Source organism: Rhinichthys klamathensis, unplaced genomic scaffold (assembly GCF_029890125.1).
Source record: "Rhinichthys klamathensis goyatoka isolate OS25496 unplaced genomic scaffold, OSU_Roscu_1.1 h1tg000032l_1, whole genome shotgun sequence".
NCBI classification, from domain to species: Eukaryota; Metazoa; Chordata; class Actinopteri; order Cypriniformes; family Leuciscidae; genus Rhinichthys; species Rhinichthys klamathensis.
This window is the reverse complement of record NW_026606581.1, coordinates 1352040-1377500: the sequence shown is the minus strand read 5'-3', so window position 1 is coordinate 1377500 and position 25461 is coordinate 1352040. Positions and strand designations below refer to the sequence as shown.

The following is a 25461-nucleotide window of genomic DNA, read 5'->3' as shown; positions in this document are numbered from 1 at the left end:
AGCAGCATAACCTCCAAGGTTTTATCAGAATAGTCAAAAGAACAAAATGTAAATTGCAGGAACTGGTTTAGGAAACTCTCTTTGTCGGTATATGAACTGTGACCAACCCTTGCCTCCAAGGGGGGAAACAAAATAAGTGCAAAGATCTGGCACTCTCACAGCACTCAAAGACATGCAAGTGATTGATTAGAGCAGATTATGGTAGGATTAATGATAGTTCAAAGAGGATTAGGCCATCATTCATAATAAGCCATTATAATAAAGTGTGATCTTCCACCATATTACACATTATCTTACAAATTATCAAAGGTTTACATGTCCATCACATAAAAGAAACTCACTATAGACGAAAGAACAGAAAATAGAAGTGATTCTTATCCGCTCTTTGTCATAAAAAGTCTGTTTATGCAAAATGTGAGAAGAAGCCAGATGCCATGAAATTGCAAGCCTATAAAACAGAGATTAGAAGATCCTTGCAGGAAGTCTCGATTTATCATACGATGACAGTAATAGGCTAAATTAGGTGATGAACTTTTTACTGTGGCGGAAACAGAAATGCACTCAAGAGTCAGAAACTTTAAAGTAAGAGTGGTTGAAGATTACTGAGAGGAAATTACATTACTGCATGTCTTCCAGAAGACCAGAGGTTTTCAAAACCTGGTCCATAAAAGATTCAAAATGGTTGGCAAATTCATTGGCTGATTACAAAAATTTGACAATAATTTCTTATCAAAAGCACATACCTGTACATTAATTGATTGACTGATATATCAATTTATAACAATAATGAACTGACTGTATAAACATAAATTTGTAATACATTTTTCTGTTGTCGGTTAGAATTTCTAACTGTTAACTTTCTTTTTTTATACATTTTTATGATTTTGAAGTTAAAACTAGTAATTGTTCTGAGTTGCTGGGGTTGTAGGTGGTCCACCATTTTTTGTTTTACCTGGAAAGTTTGAGAACCTCTGAACTAGACTATTATCCAGGATGACAAAGAATTGGAAGCAGTGGCTTTTGTTTAACCCAGTGAATCCTGTCACCAAAGGTAAGACAAATCATTTTTTACTGTAATGGCTGATTAAATCTTCCATCTTTGAGAAAAACCTTTTCATAGCAGTTATCATAGAAGAGCTTGAATCAATTCTGAACACGCACACACGCTCCTCAAACACAAAAAGAACAAACGATTCTATGATAAACCAGCATATTTTTATGCAAAATCTCACACACAGACTCACACGATAACATGCTGCACCACACACACAGAGGAAGACGGTGAAGCATGAAATGAACTTAGGTGTGAACTTTGACTGGCATTTCCATGCGCAGATTTATGGGGCCCACATATCACAATGAGTTCTGCAGAATGGAGAATAAATAAGGGCACCACACACACTCTCTCATTTCATGCTTACACATGCCAAGCCAAACACCACGGGGATCCAGCCAAACTTACACGTATGCCAACAATACAATGACAGTTTGTGCTGACAGTTGACCCGCTGACCAGCAGACACTGACACTGATGTCAAGGCCAGAGTAGCCATAATGATGCAGAGCCCTTCCTTCCAAAGGAGTTTACAGTTGTTCAGGTTCGTTAAATGGTATCCAGTCATGGCTAGTGATGGGCTATTTCAAAACAATGCCTCATGAAACTTAAAACCTTTACAATTTTTTTTTTCCGCGAATCAGTGGTTAGGAGCATGAATCAAACAGCCAAACTCACGTGATTTCAGTAAACGAGGCTTTGTTTCGAAACGTTTCAAAATTTCAATAGTTCACCACGATCTCTATGAACCCACGAATCATGTGGAGTCGCTGAGATGGCCTCCTAGTGGCGAACCATTAAACAGGTGTCTATGGTTTTTACCTGATCTCTGATCAGTTGTATACATTTGTAGACGTTTTAATAAGACATTAGTAGGACTAATAGTTGGCCTGTTTAGTTGAGCCATCCATGGAACAAACAAAACAAGCCCTGAAAATTAATAAAAGAACATAATCAAATACTTACAGTAATATTAATATTAGATGACTAGTTAATTGCATTTGATAGATTTTACTTTCAATAAAACATTTGCAATGGGTTTGTAAAAGCTGTTTTTATGCATGTTTGGTCTAAGTTTTTACAGTGTTCTGACCAGCAGCAGAACTTTAGAGATTTTGCCAAGGCCTTTCATGCGGTGCACCGAGAATGCTTAGGCTTACGAAATCCCATCTCGATTTGTTGACATCTTTCGCAACCTGTACCAGGGCTCTTGCTGCTGCGTACGGATGGAAGAAGGGGTAACGGATTTCTTCACGATCGTAACTGGCGTACGACAAGGTTACGTGGTCTGAAAGCAGTAGCCATATTCTTTCAACAGTGGCTGCAAATCTCATCAATCCCTTTTGTTTGGGTTTAATAACATTTTAGCTATTTGCTACTGCTAGTCAGGGGTAGGTGTATTAGATGGAGATTTCATAGAAATCTGTAGAACCTTCCCTCTGGTGGAATGGAGATGGTTGAGGAGGCTGTCACAATCTGCTCAAATTACTAAGCGCTAAAAGCTAAAAAAATAAAAATAAAAACTGGACTGGAGTATGTCACAATCTGAAAAGTCAGCACCGACGTTTTGAGGTCTTTTCTTTTCTATTGTGACATACATCCGATTGAAACAGCTTCTCAAACAAGAAAAAATGTAGGGCGGGACTTGATTTCATCCATCAGGAATTGATTAGATGGTTGTGGTTTGCTATTGGTGGATCTCATGTGAGTGACAGGTAGTCCCGCCCTCATGCCAGTGAACGTGTCATCAGAGAAGAGATGAGCTGCAAAAGGGAGGGGAAGCTATTTTGATTAAAGAATACGAGGACACATGAATTAAAAAAATAGTGATGTGCATGGATTAATCATTTATAATAAATACTGAAATATTCTATTTTTAAAAAAGAATGGTCCATTTTGATTTCATGGTGACATTAAACATGCTAATAGCTAATAAAATTGGCAGCAATTGGCTGTATCCAAAATTGCCTCATATTCCCTACATTACTTCACTAATACAGTAAGTAATTAAAACGTGTGAGCAAATTTGGACACTGAGTGCACGTGATGTGCTGCAGATGCCATCTTCTGTCAAGACGCGGGAATTCATTCAGCACGAAGCTAACAGTGCACGAGTATTCTCTAGCAACCGGGTGTTGAGTGAACATCCGTTGTGCACTTGTTGAGGTGCATTATGAAATTGAATGAGTGCACTTGATAATGCCCACAATGGTTTTGGACACCACTACAAACAGCTATCCCTTCAAAAAGTGCACTATATAAGGGTATAGGGAGCGATTTTCAGACAAAGTAGAGGAAGGAATTGACTTCCTAGAATGCTGGTGAAGGTTCCCTCTGGTGGCCCAAAGAGGAGCTGCAGACTGAACTGTACAATCTGCTAAAAGTGCTAAAACCTAAAAAAAATATCTTCTTTTAGTTGTACACTAGATTGCCTCAAATCTCAGAGATAGATTAAAAGCCACAAAACTGCCATTTTGATTTCATGGGGTTATTAACATTAACACGAGGGTGTTGTTGTGTAGCTTCTAGTTTAATCTCTACAAGAAGTAAGCCATCATCAATGGACCATGAGAAAGGCACTTAACCTCTGATCGCTCAAAAGCAAATGTCCTTGTGCTGTTCTATGGCGACATGATGTCAAGGCTACAGCGGTTATGTCGTGACAACTTAAGATTCTATTCTATTCATATATTATGTCATCTGAACTTAAGAGAAAAGACAGACATGATGTTTTTGGTGCAGACCACTATCTCTTTTGTGCGATGAATTATTTGCTTCAGAGTCAGATTTAGGCCCAAAGTGTTTTAATGCTCTGAAGCAAATAATTCACCACACTAATCAGAGCAAATTAGCATGAGAGCATAATTCGAAAAAAGCGCAGATGGGAGTAGAAAGTTCTGCGTGATCTACCGAGGACGCGCAAAAAAAATAAAATAATAATGGTGCAAATACCAGTACATTTCATTTATTATTATTATTTCACCCACACATAAAATCAAGACAAAATGGCACAGGCTAAATGGCACATATGGTCATGTGTGAATCAGGTCTCCCAGAGAAGCTATCCAAAGCTTATAATAGGGACTTTGACGAGCGCAAACCTTAGTAAATCACCTTGCATGATTCATTTAAATATTCTCCTCCCATAAATTTTGCGTCTGAAAGGGAAACTCCTACAAATGCATATGCAATGAGGTCAGCCGCAAAAATAACCCCATCCACGCCTTTTCAGCGCTAGTTTTTCACTAAGTCTATGAGAACAAAATCAAAGAGACATTGCACTGATCAGCTGATGGCCAGATGTGATCAAATATCAAAATTCAGAGCCGGTTCGGTACGCCACATGCTTATGTCTTATCTGCTAGCATGCACGTTTACTGTCATAGCGGGCAGGACTGGACAGAGAGAGGAATGACAGACAATAGCAATTACGTTGGATGGAACATTCCTGGATGTTCTTTTTCCCCACAGATTCAGTCGTGTGGATTCCCAAACAGTCTGACACCACACATATGCCAATGCACTCGAGCATTTATGCACACACAGTTGCACAGCCTTCAGCTCAAGCCCTCTTCAGCCGGTTTCCTGTGTCACACCCTGCAACATTGAGGAGTTTCCTCTGGCTGTTGGCAGCCTGGGATAAAATACAGAATAAGAGAAAGTATGGCTGTAAACTGGCCAGTATGAACTCTTTTTTTTTTTCTCTGACATCTTTTTCACTCCATATCCATCAGTTTAAACTTTGTGCTACACTTTTCTGTACATAAAGTTGTCCCCAACTTATAAATGCCACCGAAAACATCATAACAAAGTGGTATAATAAATAAATAAAGCACACATTTCAAGCAAAATATTTCACACAATAAATAAATAATACATATATATTTATATTTAAATTATATATAGAACAAAATGTATTTTTTTGTTTTTTGGAAAATAGTGACTTGGAAAACGTAACTTTAAAAAGTGAAGTGATTTTTTTCTTATTATTATTATTATTATTATTATTATTATTATTATTATTATTATGTGTCCAAATGCTTTTTTGGCCACTGTAGTTATATTACTGTCTGTTGTAACAAATACACAATTCGTTTAATTTATTTAACCTCTCCTGTTGGAAACAAAAGTCAGTAGATTTGAAAATAGGTTCAATTGAAAACCTGATTTGACTGGCAAAAGATAAAACCACTCTCACCAGCTCAAGTCCTTCTATAAAACCACTGGTCAAGAGTGGGTTTAAAAAAGAAGCCCATATGCCTCTAGAGGACAAAATAGGAATTTCAAGTGCTTCATGATTTATATTTGACAGCTTCAAACAACATGTCTGAACAATCTACATAAAACAGTAAAGAGGTCAAAGTCTCAATATGCAAATTACCTCCTTGGAAATTTGTTAGGATATATATATATATATATATATATATATATATATATATATATATATATATATATATATATATATATATATATATATATATATATATATATACAGCGGGGGAAATAAGTATTGAACACGTCACCATTTTTCTCAGTAAATATATTTCCAAAGGTGCTACTGACATGAAATTTTCACCAGATGTTGATAACAACCCAATGAATCAGTACATACAAAGAAACCAAAACAAATAAGCTCAGAAATTAAGTTATGTGTAATAATATGAAATGACACAGGGAAAAAGTATTGAACACATGAAGAAAGGGAGGTGCAAAAAGGCATGGAAAGCCAAGACAACAGCTTAAAACTATTAGTAATTAAAAAGCAATCCAACCCCCTGTCCGTGCACATTAATAACAGCTGGTTCAGTCCCAACGGATGGCCTACAAAAAGGTCTCATTGCCAAGGTGTCACACAAGACACATCTCATGATGGGTAAAAGCAAAGAGCTGTCTCAAGACCTTCGCAACCTAATTGTTCCAAAACATAATGATGGCATTGGTTATAGGCACCATTCTAAGCTTCTGAATGTTCCAGTGAGCGCTGTTGGGGCCATAATACGGAAGTGGAAAGACAATCATTTCACCATAAATTTGCCTCAACCACTGCTCCTCGCAAGATTTCAGATAGAGGAGTGAAAAGAATAATCAGAAGAGTTGTCCAAGAGCTAACACCAAGGTGTATGGCGTTTTTAGGGTAATGTGCAGTGCCATTTCTCCTCCAAACATGGTGTGTATTATGGCATCCAAACAATTCAATTTTGCTCTCATGTGACCACACTAAATTCTCCCAGTATTTCCCTGGCTTTTCCAAATGTTGTGCAGCAAACTTTAAACGAGCTTCAACATGCTTTTTTTCTTCAGTAATGGAGTCTTGCGTGGTGAGCGTGCATACGGGCCATGGTGGTGGAGTGCATTACTTACTGTTTTCTTTGAGAACACAGTACCTGCTATCTGCAGGTCTTTTTGAAGCTCTCCACAAGTGATCCTTAGCTCTTGGACAACTCTTCTGATTATTCTTTTAACTCCTCTATCTGAAATCTTGCGAGGAGCAGTGGTTGAGGCAAATTTATGGTGAAATGATTGTCTTTCCACTTCCGTATTATGGCCCCAACAGCGCTCACTGGAACATTCAGAAGCTTAGAATGGTGCCTATAACCAATGCCATCATTATGTGTTGGAACAATTAGGTTGCGAAGGTCTTGAGACAGCTCTTTGCTTTTACCCATCATGAGATGTGTCTTGTGTGACACCTTGGCAATGAGACCTTTTTGTAGGCCATCCGTTGGGACTGAACCAGCTGTTATTAATGTGCACGGACAGGGGGTTGGATTGCTTTTTAATTACTAATAGTTTTAAGCTGTTGTCTTGGCTTTCCATGCCTTTTTGCACCTCCCTTTCTTCATGTGTTCAATACTTTTTCCCTGTGTCATTTCACATTATTACACATAACTTAATTTCTGAGCTTATTTGTTTTGGTTTCTTTGTATGTACTGATTCATTGTGTTGTTATCAACATCTGGTGAAAATTTCATGTCAGTAGCACCTTTGGAAATATATTTACTGAGAAAAATAGTGACGTGTTCAATACTTATTTCCCCCGCTGTATATATATTAGGGCTGTCAAATGATTAATCACGATTAATCGCATCCAAAATAAAAGTTTGTTTACATAATATATGTGTGTGTACTGTGTATAATTATTTTGTATATAAATGCACACATGTATATATTTAAGAAAAATGTTATTTATATATAAAATGTTTATGTTTATATAAAACATACATTATATATACACTATATATATATACTGTATATATATATATATATATATATATATGCGAGCATCAGTGCATGCCCTAAGATAGACAAATGCAAAACAAGTGCTTTGTTTCAACGTCAAAAGCCAGAGACTGAGAATAAAACAATTTAGGAAGAGCTTATCATAGTCATATCAGCTGAACACACAGCTTTACGGTGAAACAGCCCGGAAGCAAACAATGAGTTTAAACACTCACTGATTGAGAATCAGATAGCAGGGCTCACTGGAGTAAACATCAATAATGCAGTGTAATGCTTGGCTCTCTCAACTCATCATTTCCTGTGGTTTACATTCTGGTTTTCCTATGGTCGACGTCGGGTTGAAAGGTTAAAAGGAAGACGAGAGCGGCATGCATAAAACATCAAGGTTCAGATGAGGTGAGTGCAGGGCTACGGACACATGCTGTTAAATATTATTCAAACTCACCATTTGCTATCAAAACGCTACCAGTATTGACAGTTTCACATTAGCTGACCAGCTTAAAAAGTCTAATTCTTTCTGGATTAGGGTATATTTTCTGAATTATATTATATTTTGGGGATTTTTTTTAGGAAAAAACATATTTGCATTAGAGTCAGTGACACTGATCTAATAAATTGATTAATTAAAAAAATGCATTCAAATGCAAATCATATGAACAATAACGTGAATACACCTCTTCTATGATGAACATGTTTTTAATTTCTGACTAAATAAATACATAAATAAAAAAAGATATATATACAAAATAATGTTTAAAATAAATACATGTGAAATAAATACATTAAAAATGTCAACTTTTCTTGAAATTGTTATAAAAGATTTTCAAAAGCATATGGCAGAAGCATAAATACAAAATGTACATTTCTAAGAACTTGACGTGTGTTTTAAAATAGAATTTTTTTGCAAGAATTTTCAAAAATAAATTATTTTCTTATGTCATTAACCCATTAATCATAAAATGCTTATCTTTCAAATAACACCAGAGACACGTAACGAAAAGACAATTCAAGGAATCAGGTGTGGGTTGACGTAAGAATGTTTGCTGGATGCCATCCGCCCCCAATTTCGTCACAAGTCTGCTGTTATTATGTTCTGATAAATGGCTTCGAGTTTCTTGTAAACTCAGAGCATATGAAAGTGCGAGAAAAGTGCACAGGAGGAGAATTGAATGGGAAACTAATAAAGGCAATAAAATTGAGTGATTTATAGTGACTGCTCTGGCATGTGCTAGGCAAACCTCCCCTGCAGGGTTAAGAGTGAAGAATGGGACGAGCAAGTCGAACCAGGACTTCCAGTAGACCTTCAACTCCACTTCAACCAGCCTCGCTTCTCGTGAGAACCGAGAGCTTTTCTCTGGTAGGGGTGTGAGGAAATAATTGATGTCCTTGGAATAAACATCCCAACAATGCCGTTGGGCATGCACTCACATTTGAAAGTAACCTGAAAATTCAGATGAGCTCACGAAAGCAAAAGGCTTCTTGACAGATTTCACTCTATTTGGCAACATGAAAATTCAGATGAGCTCATGTCAACGTCAGGCTTATTGACACATTTTTACTCTATAAAAGGAGGATACATTCAAACATTCTTGGCATCTTTGAGCCTGTTTATACTGTTTAAGATGCGTTTGGTCGATTGGATCACAAGTGGACGACGCTAAATACAGGTGTAAGCGGGGTCTAAAACATTTTGAGCTTGTCCACTTTCGACCACTTCCAGAGGTAGTCGAAAACGCATTCATGGTCGAATGTGTTGAACACCTACAAAAGACGCCTACTCTCCGCCTACTGACCTAACACATAATGGGAAGTGCGCTTAGTTGAAGACCCAAGTTTGGATTGAAGATGAAAAAGTTACCAAGGACAATGTTCTCTCACCATTCCTGATTTCTAACACACACTCACAGCGTTCAGCGTGATCTTGTGGCTGTCAGAGCAGAAACGAAAGCTGATGCTCTCTGTGTTTTTCCGTCTCCGGTCGCGTTCAGATGTAAATTGTGTGAGGTTATTTCGTCCATTAGAGCGAAAGATCTGAAAGAAGCCCATACATCTTAACCTGACTCCGCCAGATGGATTTGCTCCGCATATCCATCTGGAAACCTTCCGTTGAAGTACTTTTGGTAAGGGCGAAAATACTGGTTAGCTGATTGGCCTATGTTGGTGATAGACGGGCCAAATCAACCAATCAGATCAACGAAGTATATGACGTACTAACAGAGCGTATCTTTTCCTCTGAGAAAAGCCTCCAGAGCAGTGTTTTGCTCTTCTTTCAGTGAAGAAATACTCTGTAATTCCGATAAAACTTGCTCGATAGCCACGCTGATGCTAGTTTCATCCGCTGAAGCCGACATGTTCTATAGACTGAACTGACGCGCTTCTCGTTGCGTCACACCTCAACCCGCCTCAAAGCCAACGCTGATTGGACGTTCGTTTGGTGAACTGCTCCCAAATTTTCTTTAACGGAAAGTATCCAGACTGATCTGCGAGTGAAACCTTGAAAGCTTGCGAGATCAGGATGGTCTCACGAGGCTACATACATCTACCCACCTATAGACCCTCCCCTCGAAGAAATCAGGACAGAAGTGGTTGAAAGTGGACAATAGAGATGAATTAAAACACCAGGTGTAAACGGGTATGCGTCACCCTCATCTACTTGTGATCCAATCGACCAAAATGCATCTTACAGTCGCTTTGGTACATTCTCAGATCAGAATTGAAATTCTCAAAACTACCTGTTCAAACTTCACATCATTGTGTCACTTTTGCACATCAAAAAAGCAGTTTTTCATTTCTTTGAACAAGTTGCAAATGCTTTGGTACATCCATGCAAATAATGTATGTACAATAATAATAATGTAGGATGTACAATCCTACATTATCAATCGATTATGTCATGTTGATCAAAATGTATTACAATGGGTCTCTGTTGAATAGTCTCACCCCTCACAACATTTAGGCATTAGTTCATAGCACAAGTCTTTACATGCAAAATGGTTGAACAAGTTGTCATAATATGTCACGCATATTTCTATACATTTCCATTATTCTTTTTTTCTAAATCTGTCCTGTTCACATTTTTTTATATATATATTTGTGCTATGCAGTGCTGTCTTTTCCTTTCTGTATTGCAATGACATGGTCTGTCAACAAATTGCAGTACAAACATTAAAAGTGTGAGAATCTTGTCCAGTCTCTTGCAATCAAACTCCCACATACACTAAGGTGTAACCTACAATTTACAATAATTGTCATCTAAACTTTAGCCATAGTTTACATCAGAACATCCCTCTGTTATATGACTAAGCAATTTGACTGTCTTTTCCATACACAATAGCCGCTTTCCGACCAAGTAGTTACAGGAACTTAGTTATAGGAACTGTCCACTTCTAAACAGTTCTAAGAACTACTCTCCCCCAAACTCGGTTTTGCTGTTTGCGTTCGCACTGGCCAAGTGGCCATAGGAACTGGTAGGAGGGGTAAGGGAGTGACGCAAGCACGGCGGCGGCGGCGCCACATACAACAACAACAAACCAGCATGGAGGAGGCTATCGGAATGTTCCTGTTCTGCCTTGCCGGGACCTTAATAACGAGTACGAACGGCGGCGTTTAAAGATCTTGAGTTCTGTACAGAGAAACACAGAAGGCTCCAGCGTAATATGATCTTAAGTAATATGATGGAAGTAGATAGAAGAGCAGAGCGCAGGAGGCAAACAAAACGACGGGTAAGTTTAGCAAGCATTAGCAATTAGCTGGTTGAATGCGTTATGTGTGTCTTAAGTTATGAGTTAGCATAGCCTACATAAGCGAATTACAACAGACAGTGAAGAAAATGTGTTGACAGTGGGCGTGACTTATAAGTTGAACCAATCAATGTAGACCTAGGGAAAGGGAACTAAAAAAGTCCTCGCTCTAGACTAGGTACTGAAAGAGTTATAGGAACTACGGTCTGAGGAACTAAAAAATCCCCAACTTAGTCCGATCGGAACACGCGAAAAAAAGGGTTATAGGAACGTTAGGTTCTAGGAACTGCAAAAGTCCCTCCGGTCGGAAAGTGGCTAATGACACAAGGACTTGTCATTCTGATGGCACCGACATGTTCATTGACACAGATATTTACTTTTGAGAGATGAACTAAGGATTTTGAGCAAGAGACTGGCTTTCGCAGGTAATCGTGTTTTGCTATTTGTACAAATTGTTTTGAGAAATGCACTCACTGCTTTGCAAATGTCGAGGATGATGCGAGAAATTTACCAAAGTGACTGAGAAAAACTGTAAACAGGGCTTATGGTTCCATGAAGAACCTTTTACATCCATGGAACCTGAAAAAACAGGTTATTTATCCACTCTTAAAATAAGGTTCCAAAAGGGAGTTTTCACAGTGATGCCATAGAAGAACCATTTTGGATTCCACAAAGAACACTATAAAGAACCTTTTGTGCAATGGAAAAGTTCTACGAATGTTAAAGTTTCTTCATGGAACCATCAACGCCAATAAAGAAACTTCATTTTTAAGAGTGAGTGGAAAAAGGTTCTTCAGATTATTAAAATGTTCTTCACACTAAGAAAAAATGTTTCATAATACTTCTTCTGAACCCTCGCATACAATGTAACATCTAAGTGGCTTACGCAACAACAAACTGAATGAGACAATTAGCCAATGCCCTTTAAAAGATCTCCATCTTTATTGTCCAAAACAATGTAGTCTAATCAGGCATGGTCCACCCATTTTCATACTTTGTTATGATTCTTATCCCATAGCAGCCAACCACACTGACCTTTCATGCGGCAGTTAAAGCCCCAGTGCTCATACGCACATATAGACACACAGCTGCAGGGGTTAAGTGTTCGAAATGAAAACGGCAAACTGCAAATCCATCTAGCTTTGCTTTAGATGATCCTCCCAGGGGGGGTTTTGGAGGTCTGGTCACAAGAGAGTTCAAGGAGATGACTGACAGCAAATGAGAGCTAAGTATTCTCATTACAACCATCATCTAAGGTTTCACACAGCATTTGAAGGACGGAGGGATGCAGGTGTTTTCGACCTGCCCTGTGAACGGACTTTAAACTTCTTACATGTCACAACAGAGAGCTTATAGACCCTTAGAACTGTAGTGGTCATTATAATTGATGACAGCCATTTCAGTGCCTTTCTTTGGACAATGGAGATGAAATAACGGCCGCCCCCAAGCGCATATTCATCTTATTAAACGTGATACCTTGTAGTCCATCATCACAATAATGGGATTGGGAACGCCACATTCCATACCGCTAGATTGTTCTAACCCAGGTGCGAATGCCCTTAAATTTTGTTGAATGATCCTGTAATAGATGCGGACGGCCAGTGGAGTGAAAGAGTTTGACGTTAGACGTCTCAGATTCATTCTCAACGGTTAATGGTTATCGTAGCCGGACATATGATTTAGGGTTAACGCTGGCCATTTTTTAAAATTGCGAGTCTTGGGTAATGTGCTGGAGCTTTGTGACTAGTTAAGTGCCAATCATTGTAGGCAATGAAGTCTTTGTCCATTGTCCCGTGTTAAGCTTCCAGGCATTCCATCCTCAGGCATTGTTCAGGTGTTAAGTGCCCTGACATTGAAGTGAATGAACTGCTGAGGGGAGAGCTTCTTTATTGTTTGAAGAGAAGAGACCATTCCTCACTGATATCAGGCGAAGAAATCACTGGTAATAAATAATAAAACAAAGGATGGCGAGGACTGAAAGCAAACCTGGTGAAAAAGAGTGAAGCCATTAAAAGCTGTGGGGCGTGAAGGAAGACTAATTGCCACCTGTGAGCGTGTGCTTGGCAGAAGACTGTAAAGAAACGGCCTGTCACACGCCGGGCTGCAGTGCTGCTGACCATGCATTTCCTCGAGGGAACTTTTTCAGGAGCAAATTTTAAGATTTTACAATCTTTCAAGTTTTTTTCAATGAGGATTTCACTTCTGAATAGTTGGCTTTGGTGCACTTGCCAATACATTCATAAACAAGAACATTTTCGGTTTGTCGATATTTAAAATGCACAAAACAAACCATTACGTCAGTCCCTGACGTTCCATATGTGTCAAAATTTATAGAACACCCATTAGAAATAAAGTCATATTTACAAGGTACCATGTTGCTATACATTGAGCCCCTCTGAGGATACAATTATCATTAAATTTGCCCAAATCTGAGAATTTAGTGCCATTAATTTGCATCATTTGCAGACCACCACTGTTGTGGATTTATTTTAATCTAATTGAACCATCACACTGTGTACATATTGCACAATACAGTCACACAGTGCACAATAATAAGTAATTAAGATTACTATATAAAAGTAAGTAGAGAAATCTAAAGATGAGATATTATAATTGTGTAGCAAGAGAGGCTGAGTGTTAGATTGTTAGATAGAGAGATAGACAGACAGACAGACAGACAGACAGACAGACAGACAGACAGACAGACAGACAGACAGATAGACAGATAGACAGATAGACAGATAGATAGATAGATAGATAGATAGATAGATAGATAGACAGATAGATAGATAGATAGATAGATAGATAGATAGATAGATAGATAGATAGATAGATAGATAGATAGATAGATAGATAGATAGATATTAACCAATAAACATGTCATATAATGCATGATAAAATTTTAGAAATTGTACAGTAAAATTTATTATTTAATTACTAATAATTGTTTTATATTATATTTGTTTGTTTGTTTGTTTTGTAATTGATTTAATATATAATAATATTTAATCATATCTTTATCTAATCTAACGTCACTTTGGATGTCAGTCAGTAAAGTTTGCAGCTTTTTGCAGCCTAAAGTTTTTTGCCAATATTCAAAAGTCTGGATTTGCAAGCCTACTTGAATATTGCCACTGGATTGTTAAACTGCAAAAAAAAAAAACCATAAATGTCAGCAATTACACAAAAATAACTGACTAAGAGGCCAGTACTCCTTGCCAACACAAGCTGGCTGGGAATAAATGAGCTCTAGTATGAACCAGTGAAGTGCAGCTGGGTCATTAGGGCAGCCTGATATCTGAAACTTATTGAGTGCTGCAGTTCCCAGACTTTACCACCAAACCGAGAGCAATTTTCATAATGAACATATGAGGGGGGAGCAGGTGTGAATCTCAATTGAAAATCAAGAATAATGAAAACCCAACCAATTTAAACCCAGGATTTAAGCCCACAGGCCACCCACACTTTGGCAGGAGCTGATAAACAGTAACCCTCTGTAGCTTCTCAGCTAGAACCATATCACTTGAGTCTCTAAGTTCAGGTCAGGTAACCACCACACATCTCCAGCTGGACAAAGCATCCTTTCTTTTCCCAACTGCAGGGAAAGCAGGACTCCCATGACCAATGCTTCCACAGTCTCATTAAGCCATCAGCAGAGGGGGCGATAGAGACCTTGACCCCATCGCTTTATCCCCCACACCTGGAGACGACCACACAGGGCAAACAGCAGGAGTGAAACGGCCAGCCAAACTTGAGATGGTTTCAGACAACCACTGGTGATGAGAATGAGTGAGTACTAACCAAATAACACATCTTAGGGTGGGACGAGGTCATACGCATCCACCAACACTGATGCACACCCACACAAAAGCCCTATCTCTATCCCCTGAGGTAACCTGGAGAGAAGAGAACTTGAGGGGGGGGGGGGGCGGGTTCAAAGCAAACCGGAGGGCTTGTAATCCTACCTAAGCATGAGATCTATCTTGAAACACAACCACAAAAGAAAGCGAAGGGAGGGGGAAAACCTGAGGCTAACCCAAGCAGCAAGTCAGACAACAATAAAAAGTCGACAGCCTATATTTAACTGTGGTGGGAATTTGGTGAGGAGTATACAGGAACACTTTGAATGCATGATGAAGGTCAACTGGGTCTCCACTTCCTCCACAGACTCCACAGCGAGTCCGCTCGACTGTTTTCTCCCCCCAATGTCGATGGACAAGGGGGGAGATAAGCATTGTTTCCCAAAACAATGGGCCACTTCCAATAGCCCCTCCCCTATCGACAGACTCTCAGAAACTGGCACTCACATATTCTGGATGAAAACAGTGTGTGAAAGTAAGGAAAGCTGTTGAAAACTCTAGAAACGGAAGGTTGCGAGAAAAAAGCTTTAGGAATGAGCAGATAGACTGTAAACACCCCAAACAAACAATGGCGAATGGCTTCAGTTTACCAGCATTCAGAAAAGTGTAACGCAAGGGTGGATATTGTGGATTACTTCAAAGTACCAGTGACTTTTGTTATACATGGAATTCTGTCCTCCATTTGATTGATTATGTTCCATTACTCTCCAATAAAAAAGCATTGGTTTTATAAAATAAAGAACAGTTAGTTCCAGGTCTCAAACCTGATTGGTCGAGCAGCATTCAAAGAGTGTGTTAACGGTGGGGGTTTTAAAGTTATTCTTTCTGAAAGTGACTCTCTTTATGAGTGAGTCATGGAGTCCTTCATTCAAAATCATTCAAAAATGCTGATGCATTCAGAAGCAAAACAGGTGGCCATCTTTATGAGTGAATCATTTGAATCATTCACTCAACCAATTAATCCAAAGACACTGATCCATTCCGTAATGAAAAAATTGACTCTCTTAATGAGGTGGTCACTCATTAAAAAAAATGAAACAGATGACTCTTTATGAGTGAATTATTAAATCATTCACTCAAGCAAATCTCTTCAAGAGTGGGTCATAAATCATTCAGTCAAACAATTTGTTTAAAAAAACTGATTCATTCAGGAATGATACAATGACTCTTAATGATTGAATCATTCACCCAAATGATTTGATTTAAAAAAAATCAGATTAATTCACAAATTAAACAAACATCTTGTGAACAGTCAATGAACCATTCAGTCAGCCAAATAGATCAATTGTTCCTGATTCAGTCAGAAATAAAACTAGTAATTGAGTCATTGAATAATTCACTCAAATTATTTGTTCAATAACACTAATTCATCCAGGAATGAAAGAAGCAACTCTCTTTATCAGGTAGTCATGACCCATTTATAAAAATACTGATTTATTCAATGAGTCATTTGAATCATTCACTCAAATGATTTGTTCAAAAACGATGATTCATTAAAAAATGAAACAGGTGACTGTATTTATGAGATAGTCTTTGAATCGTTCACTCGAACGATTTGTTTAAAAACACTGATTTATTCATATATGTAACAAATGACTCTCTTCATGAGGTTGTCTTTAAATCATCCACCCAAAACACGGATTCGTTCAGGGATGAAACTCGTTTCATAATTGATTGAAAAATAAAAAACATTCAAGAATGAAACAAGTGACTCTCTTTATAAGCGAGTCATTGAATCATTCAAAAGCACTGAATCATTAAGGAACGAAACAAGTGACTTGAATCATTCATCACAAAAGTACTCTTTCTCATGTGATATTGATTAAACAGCACTAAAAATCTACACTAGAAATGTAACCTCACAAATGATAATAATTTGTTTCAGTCAATTAGTTCATTTTTGCATCCAGATTGCTCTCTGTATATCATGCCCATCCACTTACTGCATTGGCAAGCACAGGGGCGCATCACGCCACACAGCTGAGCTTCTCACATCTCACTCCAACCATCCCACTCAAGGCTTGATGAGGCTTCATCACCAGTCTGACCACAAACCAAACATCCAGCAATGAGACATTTCTAACAGCATTTGAAGGAAGTTGTGCGGTGAAGCCATGATCACGCTTTTATCCAAGCCTGTATGCATTTCAAATTATAATAATGACTTGAAAGCATTCTAAAGTACAACGAAGCCTATAGTTTGAAAAAGAGGTTGTTGAAATATTTGCTCTCTGTGAAGGTATAGTAAAAAGATTAACCTTCTGATGACTGGGTGAACTTTGTGAATAGGAGCCTGAATAGGATCTCGGTTTTCTGATAAGAGGGTCATAAAACTAGAAAGACAGGGCTTATTTGTGTCAACTTTTCAGATTTTACACAAAAATGGCCATTCACTGCATTGCATCTGATTTATGTGAGGCTTTCACAATGCAGGGTGACAGAATGTAACAAAGAGAACAACTTCCATGGCTTTGAAGCTCAGGTGAAAGTCAAGTGCTTCTTGAGACTAACAAAAGCTTCTTAGTCATCCATTTCTGCACGAGTCAAAACAGATCCTCGAAAGATAATTCTATTAGTTTAAAAAGCGGCAAGATTTCCACGGTCTTGATGTACTTTGCAGTGGCATCCTAATAATGCTTTTCACTCACTGACCTTTAAGGAAGCGGGGTCGGACAGAGCGAGGGCTTGTCTCCTCAGTTCAGCCACAGTCATCTGACACTGCTTGCACAGATCTGGCCTAGTCTTGTCCCGGTCTGATTCCGAGACGCTCACGGCTCCTGCGCCTTCGGGTGCTGGTCTGCCGGCACACAATTCCTCCTCCGCTGATAGCCTCCTCCTCGGGCTCAGCTCAAGTGAGAGTGAAGACTCTCCGCTCGAACAGCCTTCCACCTTTTTCAAAGACAACAAAATCACAATGCAGAAAGAGCACAAATACATTTGTATACATTAAGAGCTTTAACATTACAGTTAATTGCATATTACAAATTGTTTATTATATTAATACCCACTTCACACTGTAAAAATGATATGATCAACATGTTGACAACATGTGTTTTTACATTGCTTTAACTCATCAAATTAAGTTAGGACATTTTTTTTACTTTTTTTATAAGTTATACAAGATTCAACTACTTTTTAAGTCAGTTTAATGTAATTTAAGTTGAAATTACTTAAATATCGAAGTTGATTGTACTTAAAAATGTAAGGCAGTGCATACACGTAGCTTCACTACAGTTCTAAACTTGTGTAAATACACAAAAGTGTGATTCAACTTTCGAACGTGTTGCAAGTTATTCAACCACAATGCACAAACAGCAAACCCTTGGCATTCAATTCGATTACTGTAACTTCTCAGCATCAGTTGATGTTTATAAGAGGACTTACAGTTGACCGGCTGGTCTGGAACTCTCCTCGCGCATTCCCTTGAGTTAAATCCATCAGCTCGGTATAAAAGATCAAAGCACTACGGATATCTAGTGTACTTTATTGCTCCTCTATTTGTCTACACACATTGATTAGGAAGACAGTTCATGAATATCAGTGGGAGCGCAAAGCAAAAGGCATAACAAGATTCCCCCTAAAGTTTTGCTTTGCTGTAGTTCCATGACGACGCGCGTACGCGGGAGTGAAGTTTGACTGCTGTCAATGCGTGTGCGCGCTGCGCGGCTCGGTCACTTGGATAGAGGGGTGGAGCTGCTATTCAGTAGCTCAGTAATAAGCTGTTTCAGATAGCCTAGTTTATAGGCTGCTTGTGCACAAACAAAAAGTGAAAATAAAGTTGTAGGGAATTCACAATTTAATTAATTGTGTATTTTGTGATAAGGAATGTGCTCATGTGAACCTAATCAAATGATCAAATTGTGTCTGTCTGATGTACAACAATGCATAATAATAAAAACATGTGTATTATTGTAAGGAACAGACTATAAACTCATTTTAGTATTTTACCATTTGTATGTCTGAAATAAAAAAATAAATGATTGCTGCTAACATAAATTACGTCATCTTTTATGTTGCAGTTCACTTGTGTCGACTGTGAGATTACGGGCGTGCTGATGTCGTTTGCATATTACTCTGGCGCCACCCTCTGGTATTTTCTTTAACTGCATCTTCCAAACCTCTTGATTTGCAAGAAATTGTGGGAATGTTTTTGAATATTTAATTACTCGTTGCTAATTATTTTATGTTGATGATGTATATGCTAGGATCACGTGATTTTAAATTGCATCCCAAATACTGTCAATCAAACAATTCTCCTCAAATAACCCACATTCAGTCATTTGTCGGTGAGAGCGCCAGCAGTCCAATAAACCATCAATAACGGACCGTTTAACGTGGGCGAAGAAAACAGCTACACCTATACTGACAGATATTCGGCTTTTTGTGACCGTCTAGACTCTATAACATTTCAGCCAATATAAATTAAACTCTCTGACAGACTGGTTCAAAACCTTTATGTGAGCATTAATGTCAGTTTGTCCACGTTTATAGTGGTTAACACCTCAGACTGATGTTGTTTTTAACTCGAAGTCTTTTTTATTTCCAGGTTTTAGGAAGCCTAGTTGCATAGCATATATAGGTCTATAACTGAGTTGAATTGCTGAAATCTTAACCGCTGAAAAACTTTTAATCAAGCACTAAGTTCACAATATGATGAAAAAATGATACGCAAAATGAAGGGTTTAAGTTGCGAAAGCACTTTAATGTATTTCGGATGCTTTAAAGGAAGTTGCTTAAAGCGCAACTGATGTGGACGCTGAGAGCTGTTCGTGGTGCTGAAGTGTAAATCACCACAAATCATAATGATAACTTCCTATTCATATTTGTGAACCTCAAAATTTGATATTTAATAAGACAATAAGTGTGTCTAAGCAAAACACCCCACATAGATTCTAATGAGCTCTAAATTAGTCAACTTGTGGAGTCTTTTGTAGGCTACTCTCAAAAGCTGCGATATGCTTACCTTGGCTTTTCGCTTTAACAGATGACTAGTAAATCCAAAAATGATGTCAGCGTCCACGAAAAACGTCCCCAGGTCAATCAGACTGGGCTTCTGCTTGTCCTCCCCAGATGACCCGTTAGAGTTTTGTAAATCCATTGTGCAGCTGTAAATATGTTTCCTCGCCCTGCTTACAGCAAATGTGGAGAAGTCATCGCGCGCGCTCTGGAGTTCCGAGTCATTTTACAGATGGTTCTCTCTGATTCCAGAGCGGTGTCATGGTCTTATCCAGAGGGTCCCTCTCAGGTACATCCAACTGTTGACTCATTTAGATCGTCCGGTTTCTGTTCCAAATCACTTGCCCCGTATAAAATCATACATCCATATGTTGACACTCGTCAAAGCTCTCAAGAACCCCATACACTCCATACATGATCCATGCGCTTTTGTCATACATCCTAGTTGGATAGGCAGTCCACGCCTTGACTAGTCTACACTGCAGGTCTGGAGTGAACTCGCCCGAGCCTGTTGAGGACTACCTTGAACAACTCCACCTCTTTCTCAACCCCCCTCTCTCTCTCTCTCTCTGCTCTAACATCCTCATGGCGAGTGTGTCGCTCTCGCGCTTGATGCTCAACCAGTGCGCGCTTCAATTCCTTGCGTGCGCTGTGAGTGACGCGTATCCTTCATTGCGGACAAGGTTGCTTAAATAATGGTAACTTAATTTTTGACTTATTATGCGACATTGCTAATTTTTAAAGATGTAGTTGTATTCCAATGCTTATAGATTAATACTGATGCTTAAATGAGGATGTTTTTAAAGGAACATACGTGTGCTTGAAACAACATAATCTTAATTTTTAGACATAGGCCTATATATGACGACCTCCGATGCAAAAGCCTCTAAAAGCCTATGTCAAAAATGAGTGAATGCTCTCCGCACATAGTATATGCTCATCAAATACGTTCACTTCAAACTCACTAAATCCCAGCCTCAGCCCATTCAAAAATGTCGGTAGGCCTACTTAGGTAGAAACCTATAGCCTACATAGGAGCCTGATAAAAATGTTAATATTAAAGAAAACCGTTAGACGGACTTTAAAACGGACTTATAAAGCCACTATCTGGCTTTAAAACGCCATGTAAAAGGAGAATGAAAATAACTTTTGAAACAGTAACATGTGTGTGTATGTATGCAGGCTATGTACAGTATGTAGGCCAAATATGTTTGTTGTTGTTTTTTGGTTTTAAACATGTATGCATGTATGTATGTATGCATGTTGTTTTAACATATATGTATAGCCAAGGTTGTTTTTAAACATGTACCTATGTATGTATGTAGCCTTGTAAGTACAGGTATGTATGTATGATGGTTTTTTGTTGTTGTTGTTGTTTTTAAACATGTATGCATGTATGTATGTTGTACGTATGTATGTAGGCCAGTGTAATTACGTGTCTATGTAGGCCTCTGTTAGCCTATTTATCTATTTATTTATAATGTGTTTTTTTTAGCTTGAAAGACTCATTTTAAAACTTGCCATTATTTGTGAACGCCAGATCTTTCAACACCAAAGCGGATCCACCAGAAGGCTCCCTGGTGCGTGATCTCCGAGCAGCCGAATGCAAACCCGTGCTGTTATTGAGCAGTTTAAATGCGAGGCTTAATACGCTAGATAAAGGCGGTTGTTTGCTGGGCTTTGAAAGCCGAACACAGGACATTACTGCTGCCCTCTTAATAAAAACTCTTATCTCGAGCATACAGAGGAGCATGCAGTAGATAAGCAGACAGGCTTTATTGCAATAATATACTCGTTCCTGTAGACTGTCTTAGGAGCGAGGTTTTGTCGCTCCGATTAAAGGGAATTAGGCAGTTGACTGTTGACAAGTCTGATTGTGAATTAGGAGTGATATTGGCTCATCAACTTGGCCCATACTGAGTCGTAAGTTGCATTGATAGCCAGTTCGCGCAAGGAGTGCTTCAGATTAGTTTTGGATGGGGAAGGGGGTCGCTCATGCATTAGTCCTTTAGGACCTCATGATTACAATCCATTGTAAAGGTGATTTACCACGTACACAAGCCTTTCTCTCACTCTCCTCTCCAGGGTCATCCCGACACGATGATGAAATTCCGCGGATCGAGTCTCGCGGGAGCTGCTCGACATCTGCTGCCCTCGCGCATGTACGCGGATCGCTCCGGGCTCCTCATTAAGACTGTTGAAATATCTTCCACCCTGACTCATACTGAGCTCCGCCAGTGGGGTGCAAGACGGAGCGTTTAGCGAATATTGCCGCTATTTAGGACGCGCCTCTGAGATCAAGAAGAAAGAAAGCGACGCGCGCCCGAGAGGACTCGGATAAACAGAATAACTGATTGGATTGAAAGCTCATGAATAATTTATCAATAACAAAGGACAGCTATATGGTTCCACTGATGCATTCGATTCGAGCGAGTTTTTAGAGTGAATTATGGGCAGGGGTGGTTTTGGGATACGTGACATAGCTATAAGCTTCAAACAAAAGGTTAGCCTACGGTGGATCTTGAAAATGAGGGTTAATTCAAAATAATTGGGACATTTTTTCCCAGTCACCTAAAAGGCAAAATGTGTCCAATTTTACCTGAATTCCCCCTACAGGTACATCTTGAAAACTAATGGTCAGATTGCATATTTTAATCTAGCATAGCTACTACAGGCCGCATGAGCGGTTTGTGTTACGATCACTATCTATCGTATTCCGGTATAGTAGCCTATACATAATATATATTGCTATACTACTGTATATATATATATATACACACTGTATAATTGTATAATAATAGGCCTAGCTAAATTAACTTATCACAGTAACACAGGATTTAGTAGACCTAAATCAGTTCAGACGCCGTTTAACCCAGATGAAAACGAGGCTGTGAGGAATAGTCTTTACGCACTGTATAAAAGTCCTAAATCACGTAATTTGCACAACTCTTAATACTGTTTTATGGAGTTTTGACTACTGATTTATGTGTCCTGTTTCTTCAGTTGAACAATCGGATTGTTGTTAAACAGTACAATCTAATGAACGAACAGTATTCTATTCCTCAGGCTCACAGCCTTGTTTTCATTCCTGTCAAAAAAAAATTATATGGCGCTACATTGAATAAGGTCTATTGGTTCAAAAATCAATTTGATGTTTAGCTACGACGCTAGGGGCACCAAAAGACGACACATCTTTGAAGATTGAGTCTTGGGAAAAAATTGACCCCTTAGTTGCATGTTTTTTTATTTTTTATTTTCTTTAAGGACTCAATTGAACTTGTTGTAGCCTGCCGAATTATCAAATAATATTTAATCGTTTGTATTATTATTATGATTGTTATATATATATATATATATAAAAGATTGTGCATGCTACTGTATAAGGAACTCGTACTATATGCTATTTGATATAGCCTTTTATTTATTTATTTTCTCCATCTGTGGCATGGATTAATCTTAAAGGTTTCCACTTTCATTTGCAATTCATGAGATGTTTCTCTTGTCCCCTCTATTTTGCCCCTGTTGATTACGAGACACATGCACAATCGATTTGTCCACAAACAGTTTGATGTGTACTGTGGGTGTACGACGCACAGCTTGGAGCCTCTCTGTATGGTTTCGTCGGGCTCTTTAATTAAAAGCTGGGTCACAGGTCGGTATTTTGCTTGCTTAATGAACTGATGAAACTGTTGAGACACGATAATTGTGACTATTGATTTGCATGACAGTTTGCGCTCATCTGTGTTTGTTTGCTCTTGTTACCTAGTCGTGCCGTTGTCAAAGTTTAAGACAAAGCGTTAAATCTTAAGTCTAAGACAATTTAATCATGCAGGAAACCGACGAACCAGCAGAGTCCGTCAATGGTCCCCAAGAGACTTATATGAGCTTCAGCACCACGGACAGCACACTACTGAAGACACACGACTATAGGTCAGTTTGGTGTGTGTGTGTGTGTCCTGTTAACCTTTAGCTGTGAAGAGTGTTTTAGGGGGCAAGAAGCTGATATGTTGATATTGAATAGGCAAAATGGAAATATAAGTTGAGCAACTAATTACAATTCAGCATTAGAAGTTACACAGGGAAACACAAGGGGGCACAAGAGAGAGAGTCTTTAAAATATATTTTTTAGGTTTTAAATGTCTTTAATGTGTCAGACGGACCTATACACATTATGTCTAAAAAAATAATTTAATTATTTAAATGGATAAAGTAAAAAAAGAAAGAAAGAAAAAAAAGCCGACCCACTTAAAAGGGAAACTGCTAATATGGCCAGCAATAGACCAACCCTATCCCAAACCCAACCTTAATTTTTGGGACACACAAACACACACACACACACACACACACACACACACACACACACACACACACACACACACACACACACACACACACACACACATACACTACACACACAGACACACACACACACACACTTCACTAATTTCTGGGGACATTGTCAGAAAAGTAGTCCCAGGTTTTAGCTAGGTCAGAACACACATTCAATCCCCCCAAAAAAGCTCAAAAACAATTCAACCTTTTTAAACAGAATTCCCCGTAACGCAATTTCCCCTTAAACGAGACAGAAAGTGAATCAAAAGCATAGAGTTAACACTATATATCTTCGACCTCAAATACACTGTCAGTAAGTCTTCAGTGTCTACAACCAATAATTTTAACAAAAAAAATATATTTTACTCTTTATAACAATTTAAACTGTTTTAGTGGACAAATTAGCCTACGTTATAATTCCATCTCAAGCGTTTGACTGACACATGTTTAAATATTTTAAAAAGTTGTTAAACATTTATAGAGCGAACAAATCGTCCCAAAGCACATTATCATGTCATCTTTGTCCTGGAACCAATGACAGTGTCTCCCTGATCAAGTGGTCCTAAACATTTCACAATTTTGAGATAGAACTGTTGAACTGTTAAGAACCACTGCACCAGAGAGACCAAGAACATCCACATCTGAAGCCGTCCAGGTCCTCCTCTTCAGCCGTCCACACAGAACGCGTTCATTCGTTCAAAAACAGCAGCAAGGAGAGGAAAGTCTCGAGACGTGTTTCCACGAGTTGAACTACGTTTAATGCTCACGGAGGCCTAAAAACAGCGAGACGGACGTAGAATAACGATTAAAAACGGCGCAGACGGAACGCGAAAAATCGTGAAGCTCGCGCCATAACTTTCGGGAAGGTATTGCTTCTTTAAAAAACAATCTCTTCAATCAATGACACATATCTTGCAGAGCACCTGGTTCACGTTACCATCCGATATAAGCGTCCCAAGAAAAGCGCACGCAGTTCTCCTGGAAAGGTCTGGCCTCGGCGATGTAAAAGTTGGGTGTGCAGTCTTTTATACTGTGCGGTGCGTGGATAACTCACACTGGGCTTTTCATTCAGACTGGAATGACGACTCTTCAGGTCCGACCGGCTCATCTGGGTTCCTGGGCAGAAAGAGCAATCAGCACTGCATCTTACACGACCGTTTACCTCATGCACAGGCTGTTCTGTTCAAAGTTTAGTTTAGTCTGTAGATAAATCCTCATTCTTAATTATCAGCACGGTCCAGTCAATATACAGTGGCCCCAAAAAGTTTTTGGACACTTA

General features: G+C 38.8%; 1 protein-coding gene across 2 annotated transcripts in view; it reads right to left on the bottom strand.

Annotated features, from left to right (window-relative positions):
- The window catches only part of kif26ab (kinesin family member 26Ab), a 95728-nt gene extending 75403 nt beyond the window's left edge, over positions 1–20325 (bottom strand). Inside the window, exons 1-2 of one of the 2 annotated variants that reach the window (XM_056245532.1) lie at positions 19858–20325; positions 17547–17783 (exon numbers count right to left, since the gene is read on the bottom strand). In XM_056245532.1, coding sequence (XP_056101507.1) covers positions 17547–17783; positions 19858–19992 — 372 coding nt within the window. In that variant the 5' untranslated portion in view covers positions 19993–20325. Of the gene's footprint in view, positions 1–17546; positions 17784–18278; positions 18487–19857 lie in introns of those variants that run through there. The other variant, XM_056245533.1, reaches the window with a different exon arrangement.
- Between the last annotated feature and the right edge of the window lie 5136 nt (positions 20326–25461).